Source organism: Buceros rhinoceros, unplaced genomic scaffold (assembly GCF_000710305.1).
Source record: "Buceros rhinoceros silvestris isolate BGI_N320 unplaced genomic scaffold, ASM71030v1 scaffold17258, whole genome shotgun sequence".
Taxonomy (NCBI): domain Eukaryota; kingdom Metazoa; phylum Chordata; class Aves; order Bucerotiformes; family Bucerotidae; genus Buceros; species Buceros rhinoceros.
The window spans coordinates 67,233-88,120 of record NW_010425504.1 but is presented as its reverse complement, the minus strand read 5'-3'; the positions used below and the strand labels follow the sequence as shown (position 1 = coordinate 88,120).

Below are 20,888 nucleotides of genomic sequence, written 5' to 3'. Positions count from 1 at the left end.
ATATTATTTATTTTAAAATTTATTTTATAAATCTTGGAAGCTCTACTGCTTAAAGATAAAGCAAAATCAATTAACGCTACTTCAGCCGTAGCATACATCCCTTTACAGAAACGGGACTTTATGGGACAGGCACTCAACACACTGCTGCGCGTTTGCTGAAACACGTTTATTGGTTACTTATCGGGGTCTTACATTGTGCCGTTCACAGGACAATTACACTGTCTGGCCAGTTCTGGAATAAGTTTTTCCAAACTTCTCGAAGAGAACAATCGATGGTGACACTGTTTGAAAGTCCTAAAGAAAAAAGAGAAACAAAAAGTGTTACATTTGGCTTTCACGGTTTTATCTTCCGGGGGTTTTGGGGGGGTATTTTAGAGCTCTGGTTATATTTTATTACATGAGTTAGTATGTAAAATATGCAAACCAAAACATTTTTATGTTATATGTACCTCACTGTGGAGAAAAGCATGAGAATGGGTTGATTTAATTACAATATGTATTTTAAACTCTAAGTAACTATAGGCACTACAAAAATTCCCTGATTTTTGAAATTCACAGATGAAATCCATTATTTGTTCTGCACTTAGATTGATGTAAAACCTGTTTAGTGGCTGTGTGCCCATTCTCTAAACCTAGACTTTGGAGTCTTTTGCAAAAAATTTTGAAAATTTATATTATATATACAAAAAATATACACAATTATATTCCATTTCCTGGCAGCCAGGTAGGTTAAAGACAAAGATAACCTTGCCATATTTAAACTTTTCTAGCTTGGTTAACATTAAAACACGGATATTAAACCAGCTCCATAAGAAATCGGGAAAAAACCCAAAAGAATATATATTTAAGTAAGTATCAGTGGCAACAAATTGATTAGTTTTGGTAGAAAAAATGCAAGCAGGGTGATTCCTGAACATGATTTTTCCAGGAAAAGTTCTTGGTTATTACATTCAAATTTTTAAACCACAAAAAATTCTAAATTTAAAGCACAAAAATCTAAATTGAGTAAGGGAAATGCACTTAAAAGTACAACGTAAACACAGCCAACAAACTAGAAAGTAAAATAAGCTGAGTATTCTGAACAGTATTTTGATTTACCTATTTACAAATAAACACTCGTGGTAAAAAATTAGCAAGTCCATGGTATTTAAGATCAAGGTTTTAAAGCATTCTTTATAAAATTGTTTTCTTTGACCCTGAAGTACTGAGGATAGCAGCAATACAAAATATTTGTTTTGCATTAAAACTGTTTTCCCTTTCTAAAAGTAACATGCCACAACTAAGTTAGCAGCTTTCCATGAGCCGATGATTAATCTTTATGAAGGAAGTTGGTCTGAACACTTTCCACCATTTTCTGTTGTCAACATGATGCTCTGTGAAAGTCTACAGAAATGCACCGGCTCCAGAAAATGTCTGAGGCCATGAGTGAATGAAAATTTTTACCTTTTCAGCACATCTCACAATTTGAAAGGTTCGGTTTTCTCTCAAAAACAGAATGAAAGTTTGGGGTTGTTTTTTTTTTTTCTGAAAAATGACATGAAGCAGAAAGATCGTTCCCTGGATAAATTAGATTTAACCACTTCGCAGCTCAGCTGAATCTCCATCGACAGACAGAGCAACTACAACTTCTGGGAAGCTTCACGCAAACGCTGCCACGGCCCACCCGAGTTTCATCTGCACTGCGCGTGGCCACAGGATGACTGTATCATGTCTGACATCTTAAAGCTGTTTAGTACGGTTCCTCCAACATTCTCATGCACAAATCCTAAAACAGCAAGGTAGACGTATCAATTCAAGATTAAATACCCCCTGCGTGGTGCAAAAGTGAGCACTGCCCCATTCTTAAACTGCTCACAAGATTTAATTTTTAATGTTTCTCTGTGCCTTGTACCACTCAACTTCTTACCCAACAGAAACAGCCTATTTGCATATTTTCACTTTATACTTCAAGAATGGCATGGTATTTAAATTTTCGTCACTGGAATCACGAGCACCTTCTTACAGCAGGAAAAGTTGTCCATATAATTATTATAATAAATATTATTATAACTGCAAGTAGTTGCCTTCTAAAGTGAAGCTAGTTATATTTAATTCGGTGAATTCACCAGGATACTATTGGTCATGGGAATGGAAAAAATAAATACAAAACAAAACGGTTGTAGCTGATGAGAAAGCTCTAATTTAGGATTAAACAGTAATTCAGAGAAGATTACAGTGTCCTTTATTTCGAAAATAGGAAGCATATATTTAATTTCACACCAGGACAGTTAAGTACAGTTCAACAACAAGAAGTAGTGAATGCGGGCTGAGACAGGGAAACCAGTAAAAGGTGTACACACACACACACACACACACACACGCGGGCACACACACAGCGGGGTAGAATCGGGAAGGGTAAGTCTGGGCATTGAAGAACTCTTCATTTGCTGGAGCAGACGGCTTTTGCTATTAGGAAGCCTGGCCAAACAAAAACAATTGGCTGCCAAAATTAGCTCCTTGGGACGATTTAGGAGCCTTTGAAGTGAACAGTTTTTTGAGCTGGAAGCAAGCCCAGGTCCAGCTTCAAACTCAAATCAAAATGACAAAGAGGAAATATTCCATGCCACACGCCCCCTCGGTGTAAGATTATTTTGGGTTGGCAGCTGTACTGTTTATCTTGTTATTTAAAGCTATTTCACTAGACGCTCACAACTGAGCATTTAAACAACTGGCTCCGATTATGATGACAGCAGTTATGTTTGACCACATTTAGGAAACACACACAGTCTGATGGATAAATAGAAGTGTTGCTTTACAGATAGACTAATTAAAGAATTTTAGAATGTGTATGCCGTAAATGTTGCACAGTATGGATGTAGAATATAAATATCTTTTTAGGAAAAGAACCCCAGCCATTTCTGTATTTGAAGACACAGATTTTAACCAGGTTTCTACAGTGTGAGAAAGTAAAGCCTGGAAATACTTGGGCTTGCAAGATCTACCCGACAGCCCTGAATCTATCCCACTCCATCACTGTAGCAGCATAAAGGGGAAAGAATTGTAAGCCAGGTTCTCGTGTCTATCTAATTTGATGGTGAAATGTAGGTTCAAACCATGCGGTGAAGCACCACAATGCACCGCTGGTTGATTCTGGTAGACTGCCAGGATCATCTTGAGTTTAATCTGATGGCTACGTACAACAGAAGTTATGTAGATAATTCTCCAGAAGCTGCAAGAACACAAGTTTTCAGTGGAGAAAAACAGGCTTCGTCAAAATTATTTTCACCCTCATTGTTGGTAGCTGGAAAGAATTAGTGTACAAATATGAATTCCCACATATTGGTGAGACTGACCCTACAGTTTTGCAGCCTCAGGATCATGGGAGCATGGAGCTGAGCTTTATGGAATTTTTCCACAATGCATTCTGTAATCATGCCATATAATCCTCCGCATCAGAGACCTGTAATTCTCGGGACCGAGACCTACTTTTAAATACGCAAAGGAAGTTAATTCAACACTACCTTTTTAAACTCGTCAAGCCTTCACTCCTTTCGCTCTAGTAAATTGTAAGTGACTCAGAGCATAACAAGACCTATGGACCCTTCCGATACATTCGACTACTTGACTGTCAGGTGCACGTATCAGTTCTAAACAACAGAGTCAAAAAAAGTGACATAAAGCCACCCAAGATTTGTCTCAATCAGCACACTGATGTCATAGATTAGACTTGCCAAGTGCTCACATAGTTTATCTGTGGAATGTTATTATTAAAGCAAATTCTAAAGAGATTTTACATCTGAGTAAGCAAACACACATAAATACAGACCATGTACAAATAACTCTGGCAAACTACCGAGACCTTGCAGACCTGCATATTGGCTTGAAGGCCTTTGAAAATGTGTTCCCTCATATTCTAGTGACAAATTCTTGCTAACAGAGTTTCTTTCCAAAGAATTTGGAGAGTACTGTACAATTTCCCATAATATAAAAAAGCACTTTGGAATAAGATAGGAATTACAGTTAAGCATCTTCTTGGATATTTAATGAAGTAGTAAGTCAGCTGCTTCAGACCAAAGCAAGAACAGGCGAACAGCAGTAGCATGTCTACTCAGGTTTTAAGGCCAGAAAATACCTTTATGACCATTTATTCTCCGCTCCTGCATACACACTTTGGGTAATTTCCTATAGCTGAGCTCTATGCAATGTGCTATGTAAAAGGTAAATGAATCCACAAAAGTTTTGGATCTCAGAAAAACTTTTTTGTAGTACTGGAATTACATCTTCTGGTCCTGTAAAGACCTACAACTGTAGGTAACTTCTGTTAAGAATCAATGGCAGAAAGAATAACTGAAAAGGGGGCACAGCTGCTAGAACCTTAATTCTGTCTAGATGCTACTGAATAGTAAAACTGGGGAGCACTCACTTTTCTTTAGCTGAAATCGACACCCACAGGTACACATCAAGACTTCAGAGGATGCAGCGGGCAATTCTGCATAACGTCCGTGCAGTAGTTTCATCCTTAGCGTAGGGTGAGCTCGCCAAGCAATCTTGCTTTCCCCACAAAGTCGAGACACACCTCATGTGCAAACCTCATCTGAGAACCAGGCAGAACCGCCAAGTGCCACTGTACAGCCGCAGTCCACAACTGCCTCCGTTTCATACTAAGTGGTCACATTTAAGTATTCCCCATGATCCTAATGCTTGTAACAGTAAAATTAGAGTTTTAAACTGAGCTGTCATAGTAAGCCTCCTGACCTGTTAACAGCCAGGGAGGTCTCTAACAAGGAAGCAAACGAGAAATGGCAAGCTGTTATACAAGGAAAATGTTGATCCAGCTAACTTTTATTCTTAGCAAATTTATCAATACTGGTTAACAGAACTTCCAACTAGTACGGGGCCTTCTGACATGACAAAATGAGTGTAACAACCCATTCTGTCAATACAACACAAATGTCATTTCAAGTGCTCAAAACCCACTAAGCTACCCTAAAAAAGATTGATTTATCTGCTCCAGTGTTTCTTTGGGGCAAACTTTTCTCACAACTGAAACCAATTAGTGGGCCTGGCACTTGTAGTGCAGAATGTAGGTCAGCATCAAGTAATAAAAAAGTATTGACTTTTCTCTGTCTGTAAGCAGCATGAAAGGGGTGCCATGGCCTTGTCGTATATGAAAAGAGCTCCATTAATTTCACTTATTTCAACCGGGGCTGTCAAATACTAATGCTTCTATTGCACTTTTCACACAAAGTACATTGACACCAATCCTGGCCCCAGTGAAACAAGTTTACAATATTTCAGTCAGTGAAAGGGGTACTATAATTTTTAATTCCCTGTTGTACATTTAGTCTCTTTAAGCAGCACTGCTCATAAGACCTTCTGAGAGATACGAGCTGGGACATTAATAATGGCTACACACTTCTTCCCGTGGGCAACAGAACCTATTTCTCGGGCAGAGCCTCAACAGCTAATTAGCCATAAAGTCCAGGACGCAGTTGTTTGGTGTAACTCTGTTTTTGTGGCTGGTGGGCATAGACTGCCAATTTTGCTTTCCGCTGTGAAGAAATATCCAAAACCGAGGAATAGGTCTTCTGTAACTTAAGGCTATAAAATGGAAAAGCTAATGTGTTAACCGATTGGGTCAACCAGCTCCTTCAAACAAGAGATAATAACAAAAGCCTAGATCACGCCTTAGGGACTGGTTCTCGTTGTGTCAGTGCAGAGGTATTGACTTCCAGGGGAAAGCGTGGCTAATCGGCGTTCCCAGCGCCACAGTGGACAAGTGACCACTGCTGTGATGAAGGGGGTAGCGTGACACCTTTCCCCCTAATCAGCTTGCCAGCACAATGAAGTGGAGGAGAACAGGGGCCCATAACCTATCTCCTCCTTTGACTGTCTACTACTGCTTCCAATGCTAAATCCTCCGACTTCTGTTCTTTTGTGTAAGTGCAATGAAGAAAACCTCTGCTTCCATGAAGACTTTATGAGCTTCTCCACGTTGTGCACTGACACAGTCGTGGTCAAACTGACCTAAGACGTTATGATCCTGTTTTCTTCTATTCTCTGCAATTTCCCTCTTAAACTGCCTGCTTTTCCTTTTCTTTTTCTTTTTTGCAAGTGAAGTTTATGGTTCTTCTTGACAAGCTTGAGAGCTCAAAGTGTGATGCCTAACTCATTCCCTAATTACCTCCTGCAAATGCAAACATCATCAACAACAATAAAACTCTTTGATTTAAAAAGACCGGGTGACTGTGGTAGAAGGCAATTTTCTACTTGCTTTAATGATTTTGCAAGTGCAAGTTTCACCCTTTGAATCAACTTGCTATTAGATCTTAAAATAAAATAATATTGTATAGCCATCATAAAAGGCAACTTTATAACCTTCTGTTATATCAGGCAAGTTTTTTCTACTTGTTAGTTTTAGTCTCATTGTCGTTATGATAATGTATTGTTAAAAAAAAATAAATCAGGAAATTATGTTCACAGTAGGAAACCTAACAATTTTAATAACCTATCTTCCAAACAGAAAGAGAAAATATTAATTGCTATTTAATTTATGTAACAAACATTTCATTATTATTACACTTAAATTTTCATGGAGATTTATAACTATCACTGACTCTTACGCTTTTCATCTTTTGGAATTATAAATGAGGAAAACAAACTCAAGCAGTGCTTGCTAGAAATTATGAAAGATTTCTAATTACGGTTCATGGATTCGAAAAACTACTGATGTGATATAATCACACAGGTTTAGGCACTTCCTGCCTGATGTGACCGGTACAAGGAGCACAGCAGTGTGTGCTCCTCCGTGACAGCCTAACATGGAACTTACAACTCTGTTCCTCCCTTTCTCTAGCATTCTAGAAGTTCTGCTACTCACTGAAGTTTGCCTTCTTAGCTCAGCAGCTAAGCTGTGCTCATTTGTGCTTTGGAGATACCAGGAGATAACTGGTTAAGCTCTAAAGCTCCAAAGCTTCTTGTCCTCATCTGTGCGAGGTAGGGGAGGAATGTGTTCTAGCCTTGAAAAGCGCCTGTTTCTGCTCCTGCGTGGTCAGAAGCAGTTTGGACAAAGGAACAAAAGCGTATCCCATGGTACCCTTCCACAGCTGCACAAATTAAGCTATGACACGACAGAAAATAATGATGCTTTGGAGAATGCAATTGTTCGAGCCATTGTACAAGGAAAGCACAAATCTTTCTAAATGAACAAGATATTTTGCAATAGCTGTGTTCATGAAGGATTACAAACGTGTCCACCTTTACAGTGCTTTCTCAAAAGCAAAGGGAAGTTATCGCTTGGTTTTGATGGAAGTTTTGTGCAAGGAAAGACAAAGGGAAAAAGGGGAAGGATTTGGTCCAGTGAATTACTTTCTTCTAAGCATTGCCTCCCTAAAATTAACCAGGGATCTGAAACTAGCCTGTCCTTTTTGTCATGTGTAATATAACCAGCAATGAAGCTTCGTGGTACAAATTTGCGTTTGTTACATTTACTTAGTACCTTGCAGTCATTCTGGTTGCCCAAGGGGACGGACGGGTGGAATTCCCAGCTGTATCCTCTAAGTTCATTTATTCCATTTACTGATGATCTGAAAGTCAGACAGCTGCTGGTCCTTCCTCCCAAACATGGACTAGCTTTGCAATGCTTTCAAAAGAAATATATTCTCCTTTATAACTAAACATTCAGATAATGAACTTATGTGTATAAAGTTAACCTAATGAAGAAGAAGAAATCACCTTTCTGTAGACACTTTTCAGGTACTTTTGGACATATTCAGAGCCAGTATCAATATTAAAAGCATAGTTTGCCACACAGAAAGTCACACTGCACGCTGTACCAGACTTTAGTCAATGTTCTGAAACAATATCACCCAAATTCTGTTAGGTATGTCTATAATTGAACCAAAGCTGCCAAAGATCATATTCTATTTTTTTTAACTAATGTAGGCTTTTTTCTACAAGTAAATTAAATTAAGAAACCAATGTGTATTTCTCTGCAAGCTATTTCATACTTGGATACCCTTGAACTTTACCAAATCTGGACTAAAAAACAAATGTGCAGTTGAAATAGTTCAGTGGGTATTCAGAATCCCAAGAGGTGTTTACTTGCTATTGTCATGCAAATGTCTACTTCTTGCAGAGCATTTAGACAAAATATTTTTGAAGAGGAGAGTAGATGTTCATCTTATGTTATTTAAGATGTATAAATAACTTTGTCAAGTATGAAAACACACTGATGAGTAACACAATTACCCTTTTATGAAGTTATTAAATCTAAGGTGGAATTATGCCTAACAATACATTCCTGTGTATAGAAAAATATGGAGAGTCTTAAAAGCATCTGATGAAAAAGGAAAGGACATATTTTTATCCTAGTCCTTGTCCTGCCAATCACACATATTCTGCTAGCAACAGGACTTTTATTAGAAAATAAGGCACTTTGGGATAAGTATCTTGACTTATGCCATTTATAAGCTGCCCCTTTCATTGTTTAATCTGTTCAACCACAACACGCTCTTTCCACCTGAAAACAAGCCAGTGTCCAGTGTTGACTGCCAAGACAAACTCAGAACCACTTTTAACCTGATGGAATAAAGCCAGAAAATGTTTAACCTGTCAGGATCAAGTTGCAACTATCATCTCTAACTTGCCAAAGTCATGCCACTAGGAGTTAAGGAGGTAAAATTCTAAGCTGAAATCCTCAAATGAAAATATTTTTTTATCTTATCAGATTAAGTTGTATCTGTTTGAAAAAAGATGTAATCATTTAGAATCAATTTTAAAAAAGCATGTTGGTTGCGTGGTATTTGGCACATGCAACAAAACCAGTATTCCAGCAAGGTTTCATCCGGTTTGGCGTTATTCTGAAACCTGATTGCTTTCTCTGATGAAATGACTAGATGTGCAGATGGAACAGTGGACAATGGTTAGCTGAGCTTTAGCAAGGTTTTCAACACAATCTCCCAGAGAATCCCTGTAACCAACTTAGTAAATTACAGTCTAGATGTGCAGACACTGGCAAATTACGGGTCAGCAACATGCCCTAGCCATGATGAAAACTAAAGAGGAAACCAGCTTTCCTGTTTTGTGGCTATAAGGCACCTTCAGAAGAGATTGAAATGATCAAACAGGAAAAGACTTTATTCCTTTTGCAGGCAGCTTACTTTGGGGGTCAGCTAACACATCAGGTAACACTCCTATCCAGTGTTCACAAGTGTTCTCACTAATCAATGTAACTGCAACAATAGTGCCAGGGTTCATACTTATTGCTGTTTTTTCTATCTGTACTTATATACGATAACATCTTCTTTGTGTGTCATGTTTTTCTTCATTTTTCAATGGCACTTTTGAGTAAATCCACTTCTTTGACACAGCTCAGGAATAGCATCAGCAACACTGATTATTCACTCAGGTGCCACAGATTTGTTTTGGCCTTGACATGAAGCTGGTTCTGTCGAACTGCTGCTGATTGATTGGAATCTTCAGGGAGAGGAACAGTCGATATTTATAGCCAAACATTATTTCAGATTCAACAGTATTCAGAAAAATGAAATGGATTACACATACTAGCATAAATTTAAAAAATAGATTGTTGAACACTTCAAAAACTAAAGCCATGACGTCTTGGTTCAGATATGAATACGTGTTATATATACTAAATGTGCAAACATATTCTAGAGTAGTACATAAGCAAAAGTTTATTTCATTTTTCAGCTGGATAACTTCCAAACTAAATTCTACACTCCGTTGTCCGTGTTGAGGAAAGAATTTAGCCTTAAACTTTCTTTAATGTCCATGTCTTTAATGTCTATGCAGAACTTTCAATGTACAGCTGAGTACTATTATATCTTATAAATGAGCAGGAACTAGGAACTTTTACAATATTTTATATGCTAATTTATTCATTGACAGTGTAGTAGCAGTATAAGTCAGACTGTAAAGTTTCCCATACTTCTCTGAGGACTTTGGATTTGACCTAAAGTGCTGAAATCCTTTAAATAGCAACCCATTTTGGTCTTCCTCCTGCCAAAGGCTTGGGCATCTGCGAAACCTACAAATCACACCAAACTCTTTGAGTGATATATGGAGGACCACAATCCACTAGGAAATAAGCTAAGACCAACTCACTCATTTCATTTAGGTCCTTCAGTGGGATTTGAACCATCCAGCCCACAAACCATGTCTCATGAGATTGCAGTGTACATCCAGCCCACAGTAATAATGATTCATATACATATATGTGTATATGCTTTATTGCTACCTTTAGCTGGATTAAAAGCAATATATCAAATTTTATATTTCTGCTTCTTTTATTAGCTTTCTAGCAGTTGATCAGCTGATAGAGGCAATAATGAAATGTTTTCTTATAAACTGGAGTTTGTAAGAAGTCCTGTCCTGAGAATGTAATATTTCAAAAAATAGCCTAAGCTTTGGGGAAAAAACCAATTACAGAAACAGCATTAAAAATGCCAAGCACTGGGCAGAAGCAATTCTGGATCAGTTTAAAAAAGTGATTGATGAAACTCTAATCTGAGCTGAAGGAACAGTTTCACGACAAGCTGTGACCATTCCACACACTTCATTAGCTGCCATAATTAGCCCTGTGTTTCAATTTGTTAGAACTGGTGGGGACAATTTTACTCAGAATGCAAACATCAAAAACCAGGGTGCCTCAGACTTCAGAAGAGGCTGATGAGAAGCTTTTCTAGTCTCTGTTAACTAAAAGATTAATTACAGCTGATGGAAGGCTGTACTCTGATTGTCACTCTGTCTACGCGCATTACTTTTAGCATTAGAAGAAAGACATGGTTGACACTACACTGCTCAATCAAGCAGCTTTGCATTAGGGTGCAAAGTCTGTTAATATGCAGTGGTTTTATTGTTTCTCTTTTTCTTTTTTCTTCCCCCTAAGTTTGAGGCTTTCATACCTAAACAAGTTGTACTTTGTAAGAGACGTATATTCAGTTGCTTCTAAGTCTTTTATTGTCATTCCTTCATGCAACTACAGGTGAGAAATCCTAACACCTCTCAAAGCTGCTGGCTGGGAATGTTCCTGTTGTCACAGCCAAAATGTAAATTCCTTCTCAAATAACCTCATTATAGAAAACAAAAACATTATAGTTGTGAAACAGATACTGTGTGCATCACAGCCTTTATATCTTATCCCCTTTACTGTGGGAGCTATTACCTCTGTGCAGGAACTCATCGAGGCTTGTAACACATTACACATGGTAATAAACTCTTAGAATCCATCCAGAACAGCTACAGGTATTAATAACACTACAAATAATACAACTATTCAATCATAATGGGTCAGTGTGACCAAAAATGTTGTTCAGGCCTCATTTTAAGATGAAATGTTCTGTAGTCCTCAGTGTATCTATCTGTTGCAAGAAGTAACTAGAATACGTGCTTCTGTTCTTAGACTTCAATTCACAAACTCACCAGCAACGTGCATTTAAAGATGAGACAAAAAGAAACTGTCTCTTTTTCTGTGAAAATGGATTTTTCCTAGAACATTCTTTCTAAATAGCATTTATCTACATATTCATTATATTCATTATGGGTCAGATCCCTATCTGATGCAAATCAGCCTAGCTCAACGGATTTATCTCAGTCATACTCGCTCTGAGGACCAGCTCTTATACCTGCATTGTTCAACAGTGACATGGACCATGTCATTCTTAGAGGACTGTGAAAAGCTTTCTGTTGCTTTCATTTCAACTCCACTTAACCAGCACAAACAAGGTCTAGGCGAGTACTATCAGCTTTGAAGTAGCTTGCTTTTGCATCTATGTTCCATGAAGAATTTTAAGTAACTTAAAAATATAGCCTTTTTAATTCAGTATCGTGGCAAATTGAGTTGAAACATGTTATATCTGGAGATTAAATAAATGAATCTACTTAATTCCAAGAATGCTGTAACAAACCATCCAAAACTGTCATCAAAAGGCAAGGCCAAGTACTTCCCAATTTAGCATGAGGATTTCCAAATCCCACAAATAAAACAATATCCAAATAGTCAATACCTAAAACCAACATATTGAAAATTAATGAGGTATAACCTCAAACTCTATTGTTTCCAGCTCCTCTGATAATTTTTTTTTTGCATTAAAATCTCTGCCACAAGTTACCATCAAGTACTGTAAGCACGTACTGCAGGAATTGGTCAAGATAATCTATTTCTAACATGTTTCTGATCAAACAAAAGGCTTTAAAATGTTCAAGTATACAATGGGAATTATTTAGAAAGTTAAAACATATACATCTCCCTCAAAGAAATATTGGTTAAAGTTAGCTCTTACTAAAAAGCAAGATTTTCTTTTATGCCACTAACATACGTTATTAAATGAGGAAGGTAGGCAAAGCAAGACATTTATCATCCAACAGACAAATGACACAGGATTGCTAGTTAGACAGTATAATAAGTACCATCTAATTTTCTCTTTAGAATCAATTTATTCTTCAAAGCCTTGGATCATCATCAAGGGACTGCATTTTCCCGTTGAGAAATTACGGAACTGAAAATCAGGTTTTATAAAATATTCAACTAGTTGCTGACAAACCCTCACAAATAACCACTAGAATAGACTTGATTGGAAGAGCAGTGACAGTGTCTTTTCTCCTGCAAAGAACTGAGTTATTTGACTCTTCTCAGTCACTACTTCCCTCACAATCAGGCCCTGAATCTCACCAGTAGGCTTCACCAGAAAGTCTTTCCAGTGTAAATTTTCAGCCTTCTAGTTATCCACAGATTCTTTTCTGCATTTAATTAAACAGAAGCCAGGGATACTGTTTGTATATTTTAATTTGCTTCACAGTGTTTACCTTCCTTCTACACCAAAGAAAATAATTTGCAAGATTGCTGATAGTTAATAATCATTTGCATTACATATCTCAAGAGTAGCATTTTTCAAAGGCAGCTCAGCAATAGCGACCTTAAGGATTTTCTCAGAGGGAAAATATAAAGCTCAAGAACTTTTCCAACGGGAGCTCTGAAAGTGATCTTCATAACAAGATGTATTTATGTAAATATGACACAGTCTGTCAGTAAGGAATCTGCAAAAAAAATCATTACCGAAACAGTCAAAAGTTGAAAGAGTCATTTGCTTTCCTGGAAGACAGCATGAGTGCACCTTATAATGAAAGATATTTCATTCTCATCCTGCGAATGAGAGGGGATATCTGGTGTCCCCACTGCTGGAGATGACGTACTCCTGCCTTTTTTAATACATTTGCTTCCAAGTGTACATTATGGCATTTACTAAAACAGCAAAATATTCAGAAGTAGAAGTTGTTGTAAAAATGACTTTAAGCCATTTTTTGTTACCCAGCTTCAGAGACCACTTCTTATTAAGCTGGTGTGCTGGGGATTTTGTCCTCTCTGACCAGGTAGCCAAACGCCTGAGGTGCAAGGAACTTGCAGCTCTCAAGAGCAATGCTGCTGTGGGAACTGCTTTATGTGGAGGTAGGGAATTACCCCGGTTGATTTTCACCTGGAGGTACAGCAGCATTCTGACTCACAACGGTTGTTCTGAGAGCAGAAAATATATCCCACAGGGTACAAAGGATAGATTTCCCATTAATAGTATAGGATGGACTGTAGGACCAGATTCTAGAGTTTAAGTTATTTGGTTTGGAGCAGGAGTCAGGGTAGGAAGAAAAGTGACAGAAAGAAGCTTTATTTTGGAAACAGGATACGGGTCCATCTGGAGCATCTGAATAGATAAATCAAGTCATCCCAGCAGTAATAATCATACAGGGGCCATGCCATTGGCCAGGGACTGCTGGAGTGCGACACACTGGCAACAACCCTTATTCCGCCTGACATAGCTCATGAGGAGACTGGTATTATAACAAGCAAGCTCTTACAGGTCATGTAATAATTCCCCTACAACAGTCCCTTCTGTGTAGCACATTACATCAACTCTTCATTGACTAAGAAAATATGTTGCAGTTGGATTGGGGAACTAAGAATATGATATTCGAGCTATGTGCTAGCTCTTCTCCTTGCATATCAGCAGCTTCCATCACAAAGCACGTTAGTACACATGGCATTAAAGTTCTAAAACATGTAATAAAGCTGATAGTACAGATGCCTATTAGCCAATTTCACACTGTATTAGAAAAGATTCTGGCATAATCTTTCTTTCCTAATTAAAATGAAAACAAGTACATTCCTTTAAAAAATTGTCGTGGAGTCACAATCTCAAAGAGAAAAAGTTTAAAGTTTTACACAAACATTACACCTATCTCAAGTCCGATCGCTGCAAGGTTAGGAAGAATGAAGTTAAGGTGAAATTTAAAGAAATCTGAGTATAATCAGGGATGGAAAAGCATGAACAGTGAATCAACCAATCCTGCCACATAACGACATCATCCACCAGCCACATGATTTTTGTATGTTTTAGATCCTACAAGGGATGAAACTAATTTTTAAACAGAACACATCTCTTCCCCCCTCCTGTGCTGTTTTTCTCTCGCTGCAATACTATACAAAGATAAATTTGCTGTGGAACCACAAGACACCGGTCTCAGAGGACTGTGGAAGAAAATGGGTTGGCCATGGCCATCTACAAGAGTCACACTTGCTGTCTAAGGCACTGACATTTTCAGGCCGTATTAGTTCTCCCTGTGGACCTCTTCCCACATATCTGGAAATTAGAGCCCTACTTGATAATGTGATTCCACTTGGGCCATAATGTGAGCAACAATGAAATCCACAGAGGCTACTGAACTTGCAGAGGCAGCAAACTATGGAAAATAGGATTAAATCCTTGGGCACACAGGGGGTTCTCTTTTTCATCATAGAAAGTCCAAACTTAGTGAAGTCATGTGAGAGAAATTATGCAGCTGAAACATTCATAGAGATTTGATTCTTACAATGGTCTTTATGCTCAAAAGCAAGACAAAGATCAAGAATTTTTTTCTCTATTATCCCAGATGGGAAAATTCTGCCAGTTCTTGGACAAAGAGCCAAACTTACACCTAGTGTAAATCAGTGAAATTCTATACTTCGCATTGTACTTATGTCATATTCTTTATATACACTCTGGCTAAAACACATACACGCACTGGTGTTTATCTGTTAAATATGCGTGATCTAATTATACACTTCTGCAACTTCATATAATTTCAGTAGAAGTCAAACACTGTCTAACAAAATTGACGGAAGCTGTTGACTGTGCCTTTGTCTGCACCGGCTGAATTTCAGCTTGTAATTCTCTGCCTCTGGGCACAAAGACAGAAGTGACATCACTTATCTAAGGACCAACTGGTGCCTGATCTAACGGCTACATGACACAGTGTGAAAATGCTGGTAGTGTTGACTACAGCCCATTTCTCCTGCTCCACCAAAACCAGAATTGTATTGGTGACAAATGGCAAGGGCTATTTTTCCTAGTCTGGGCAAGGCTGTGAAAATTGGAAATATTTGAACTTGGTATTTGATTAATGCTGGTGGTCCTCTATAAGTGATTTCCACTCAACAATGTCTAATTTTTTAATTATTTCCTGTTATTAATGGAACGAAACAACTCAAAACAAGCAGCTAGGATGACTGTTTTGCAGGAAGCTCATAATCATCAATTCATACATGTAGAAATCTTCCTAAAATTATATTAAGCTGGCCTGTTGAACTTGAGAGGCATATTTTATCCCAATCAATGCATAAAAGTAAAATTATCCACAACTAAGGCATGTTTCTCTGCTGTACAGTTCAGCTGTAATGATCCCCACACACTGCACTTGCACATCAATTATGATAATCATAATCACGGTCGTTAAGCTGAATGTTCATTATTATCAGGATGCTGGTGACAGCAGATTCAATCATCGGGTGCAATGGGCAGGCAGTCACAGTCCCACCCAAGTTTCTGCAGACAGCGTTGTGCCACATTAAATCTATGATGTGTTCCACATCCCACTCCATTCCAAAAGCTGTAGACGGTAAAGGTCAACTTTATGTTCTGTGCAATATGCTTAGGTTCTCTAAATTAATTCTTTGCAGTACCGGGTATTTTTATGCTTTGTAGAATAATAAAATTCTGTTTAGGGCCAAAATGGCTGTGCAAATAATGAAACGGTGATGCAGTCGTACTGTAATTCACCTATAATAAGGCATCAGAGGAAAGAATCTATCAGGAAGGAACATCTTAAATGTCACTTCCTGAATTTTGCAAGTAAGAAAACGTTAAATGCTGTCATTAAAGTCAGTTTTACAAAACGCATATGCAAACTAATTCCAATACCAATTAAAGGCTGTAAGCTATCATTTCTGCCTCAGTAAATACGAACATATGTGAGTGTTTTGACAGCTGAAAGATTATAGTTAGTGGATTTGATCCCTTGACTGTCCAGCAACATTGGAAGCTATCATTGCAGATTAAATTCACAGTGACTGGTAATTTTTTTTACATTGATACTTCTCTCACAGAAAATCTGTCAAAGGTGTTCCAAGGTATTTAGGCATACAATATTAAACTTAAAATATGCAAGCATTTTTATTTTTATAGTGGTTTACAATGGGATAAACTAACTCGATTCATTAGGGGTATAATATTTCCATTTGTTGTTTATTTTTAATGAAGAATTAGGATACAACAGTTTTTCCCTTAATTCAGAAACTGCTTTGAAATGTAAATAGAATGAGATAAAAATTTGCAGATTATAACTAGATGAAAAAAGGAACAATTAACTTTTCCTTACATAGATATGGTAATTATTATGTTTAGAGGAAGTCAATGCTAATATCCTTTCATTTTCCAGAAGAAATATATCAAGGCAATATTTTTCATTGTTGTTCATTTTGCTTCTAAAGTAATTATGTAATTTACATACTAATCTTTTTGTGACTTGAATTAAAATGCATACTTACAAACACACAAAAACCTCAGGAAAATAAAACTAGGACATGCTCTTGAACATACAAAGGGAAACTTTTTAAAATGCAGTTTAATAAAATGTCAGCTAATAGCAGCTAATATCAGATAATCCCTCGGCAGCTCAGAGGGTTCACTGCTCCACCGACCAGTGAGTTGACTCCTTGGAAGAACTTACGCAGTGGTTTGTCTTGCCAGCAGTGATAAAAGTAGCTTCTCTAGCATAGTATTGCCAGAAGCTGAATATCCATCACGGCCGGGTTGTCAGCTCTTCAGGTTGTAATGTAGGTGACATCCAACGATTATCACCTCACGGGAAACTCAAAGGAGGGTTGTGTTTAGCAGACAAAGAGTTACACAAAAATCTGGGGGTTGTTGGTAATATTTTGATACATGCCCTTGAGCCTTCATTAGAAAAGGATAATTTTGTTCATGGCACTGATATATATAAAGTTTTAATACAGATATATACAAACTTTTAATGCAGTTTACAAATAAGAAGGGACAGCGAGTTCTTTTAAATTTCACAATTAAGAAAGTATGACCTCGCACTTGTCTATAGGACCTTTTCCATTACAATATAGTGAGGAGGTGGATTTTTAATTTTTTTTTCCTCCCCTCGATAATAATGATCCATTAAAGCAGCAGGTAGGTCATAAATAGCTCTTTTCTCCTCTTATCTCTCTGTTTGGGTAAGCGGCTCCTAATTGAAGTTTCATATTGATTTAGAATTGGGGTTGGAAGGCTGTATGTCATGTTGGGTTAATGTGTATAGCTATTCACCTCTAGAGATTTAGGTTGAAATCTATCCAAGATCGCAAGTAAAGGGAGTTTAGTTGTTCCAGCAAAGCCCATGATGTATATAATATTATATATGTGTGATATGATATACGATATAAATAACTTTACGTTGTTTGAGATAGTCATCTGAGCCTGACTGCTAAGGACTGGAAGAGTCCTTATGGGACAAGATGAGTACCACCACCAAGACTTCTAGATCTATTTTATACATCAGACTTTTGCTGTGGGAATTCAGCAAGTCATATCCTCCATTCATCACTTTTGAAAGACAAAATCGGTCTATTTGCTTGAATGCTGATCCTTCTGCCTTTACAGTACCACAGAATCACATCTTTGTTGGAAGAGACCTTTAAGTCCAGCCATTAACCCAGCTCTGCTAAGGACACACTAAATTGTGTCCTTTGGCACAGCATCTACACATCTTTTAAGTATCTCCAGGGATAGTGACACCTCCACTGCCCTGGGAAGCCTGTACAGTGCTTGACAACACTTTCAGAGTAGAATTTTTTCCCTAATGTCCAGCCTAAACCTCCCCCAGCACAACTTAAGGCTGTTTCCTCTCGTCCTGTTGCTTGTTACTTGGGAGAACAGACCAACCCCCACCTGGCTACAACCTCCTTTCAGGTAGTTGTAGAGAACGATAAGGTCTTCCCTGAGTCTCCTTTTCTCCAGTTGCTCCTCAGAGGACTTGTTCTCCACACCCTTCACCAGCTTCATTGCCCTTCTCTGGACACGCTCCAGCCCCTCCATGTCCTTCTTGTAGAGAGGGGCCCAAAACTGAACACAACATTCAAGGTGCAACTTTACCAATGCTGAGTACAGGGGGACAATCCCTTCCCTACTCCTGCTGGCCACACTCCTTCTGGTACAAGCCAGGATGCTCTTGGCCTTCTTGGCCACCTGCACACACTGCGGGCTCATATTCAGCCGACTGTCGACCAGCACCCCCAGATCCTTTTCCACTGTACAGTTTTCCAGCCACTCTTCCCCCAGCCTGTAGCACCGCAGGGGGTTAGTTAAGAAATCTTAGTTAAGATTTCTTGAAAGCTGTGATTTATAAAGCACTCCTTGAAAGCTGTTATATATTTACAGAGGATAAGTTACTTTCAGGGAAACAAGTAGTTACATCTTACAAAATCCCAGAACTTACAAAAGCCAACAATAGGTTGGAAAAGATCATCTTGAGATCATCCAGTCCAACCCCCCTACTCAGCTAGAGCAGCTTGTCCAGCTGGGGTTTGAATACCTCCGGAAGAGGGACTCCACAACCTCTTTTAAAAAGGTGTTTTCTCATATTCAGATGGAATAATGTGCATTTCGGTTCATGTCCAGTGCCTCTTGTCCTGTCACTGGACAATACTGAGTCTGAGAGGAATCTGGCTCCCTCTTCCTCATTCCCTCCTACCAGGTGTTTATGCACATTGTTAAGATCTCAACCAACCCTTCTCTTCTTCAGACTGAAGACTTAAAGCACTCTCAGCTTCTCATACAAAAGATGCTCCAGTCCCTTAACCATCTTTGTGGCTCTGTGTTGCACACTCACCAAGTCCATTACCATCCTTGTACTGGGAACTTTTAATGTGATTGTGATACCTAATACAAATAGAAGTGCTGCAAACATTATGCAAATTCATGTTAGAGCGTGTTCTGAGGAAAATTACCTCTTGTAGCACTACAAAACCAGAAATGTATGAGATGCTACTGACAAAGCAGGCAGTTTAATGAGATTATCTTAAAATAAAAAAGGCTCTTTATTACTTTTTAGAATCTTCCAAATAATGTAAGCAATAAAATATTTTGCTGTCTTTAATCAGGTTTTGCCACAATTTTCTGAAGTTTTATCTTAACGTGCAAGAGTAAACAAAGTGCAATCTCTCTTAAATCAGAAAAGACAATACAGATAGATCAAAACTCTGCAAAATTTATGTAACCAAAGCGGTACTTAACCAGGCTTGTAAATCCTTATCTGGTAGGTGGGAGAGGTGTTGAATTTCCTCAAATTGAACTTACCAGAGAGAGCGTCAAAGAAGCCTGACATCTCACCACGTCAGCTCTATGTGATTTTATAAGATGTTAGAAAGACTCCCATAGGATTCCATAATATATGAATCAGGCCCAAATTCACTTAATTCTAATACAATAACAATTAAAAATAAAGAAAAACCTTCTTTTAACTTTTGCAGTGACTTACCTTGTCTGCTACCCACTTCTTAGGCTGTACGTCTCGGAAATGTTTAACTCCGTAAGTTTCTTGGACGTATTTGCCTGACCTATGAATTGATGGCTCAAACTTCTCATTTTTACGATATGAAGAAAATGGCAGGAATCTGAAATTCAGGAACATTTAAAAATCAGTTAGGCTCTACTCTGGATGCCACAGGATTGAAATAAATCACAGATACCACTGCTACAGGAAGTGACACGGACACATGCTCCTACTATTTTCCACTACTATCTTAATGTTTCCCCTCAGAGTTTTGAAAGGATTGCTACAATTTCACCTATATCTGCTTTTAAATTAAACTTGGAGGAAAGAGGTATAGAGTTTCTACAGAATAAAACGAAGATTTTCTGTATGAAGACACAACCTGTGTCACTTACATTGTGAGACTATCACTTTGGCTGTATCTATCTGCACTACCAACCGGTGTGATGTGAAGAGAGAACGAGCACGGTTCCATTTGCTGGGATCTGCATGTGGACACCTCAAGCCTTAGCAGGCAGGGCATTCTGTGCCAGCGGTTAGCGGCAGGCACACACACTGCACAAGCAGAGCTCATTTCTGGAGAACTTGCATCCACTTTACAAGTCACATAGGCCCCCAGCACATAAGCTCCACCTGATGGTTCCATCAGGATGGAAACATCTCAAGCATGCCAGCAGTACAAGCATAAACCAAGGCAAAGTCCTCCCTGTACCTCAACCTATGTGAGCCTCCTTTGATATCTGTTCACCAAAGCTAAATAAATCATAATCTCATTTAGCAGAATAGACACTTATACAAATAATGCAGGTGACTTTCACATATTGGCAGACCACAAAGCAATGAAATGATTTCTTCTGAATTCATAAATTGTGCACTTTACTCTCAAGTTCTAATTATGTCCTAATTAGCAATCTTTGGGAGCCCAATTCTTTCACCTTTGGTCAGACTGAGGGCAGACTCCCTGCTTACACAGGCCATTGAACAGTGAAGCTTCAGCTACCTGCTTTGGGGGTGCAAGAGTGGTT

At 38.3% G+C, this 20,888-nt stretch overlaps 1 protein-coding gene across 1 annotated transcript in view; it reads right to left on the bottom strand.

The window, feature by feature from the left end:
• Positions 1 to 213: 213 nt before the first annotated feature.
• Positions 214 to 20,888, bottom strand: part of SPATA17 (spermatogenesis associated 17) — a gene marked incomplete at its 5' end in the record, with an annotated part of 84,233 nt that continues 63,558 nt past the window's right edge. The window contains 2 exons of the mRNA XM_010141182.1: positions 214 to 294; positions 19,849 to 19,984. Of these exons, the coding sequence (XP_010139484.1) occupies positions 214 to 294; positions 19,849 to 19,984 (217 nt within the window). The remainder of the gene's footprint in view (positions 295 to 19,848; positions 19,985 to 20,888) is intronic.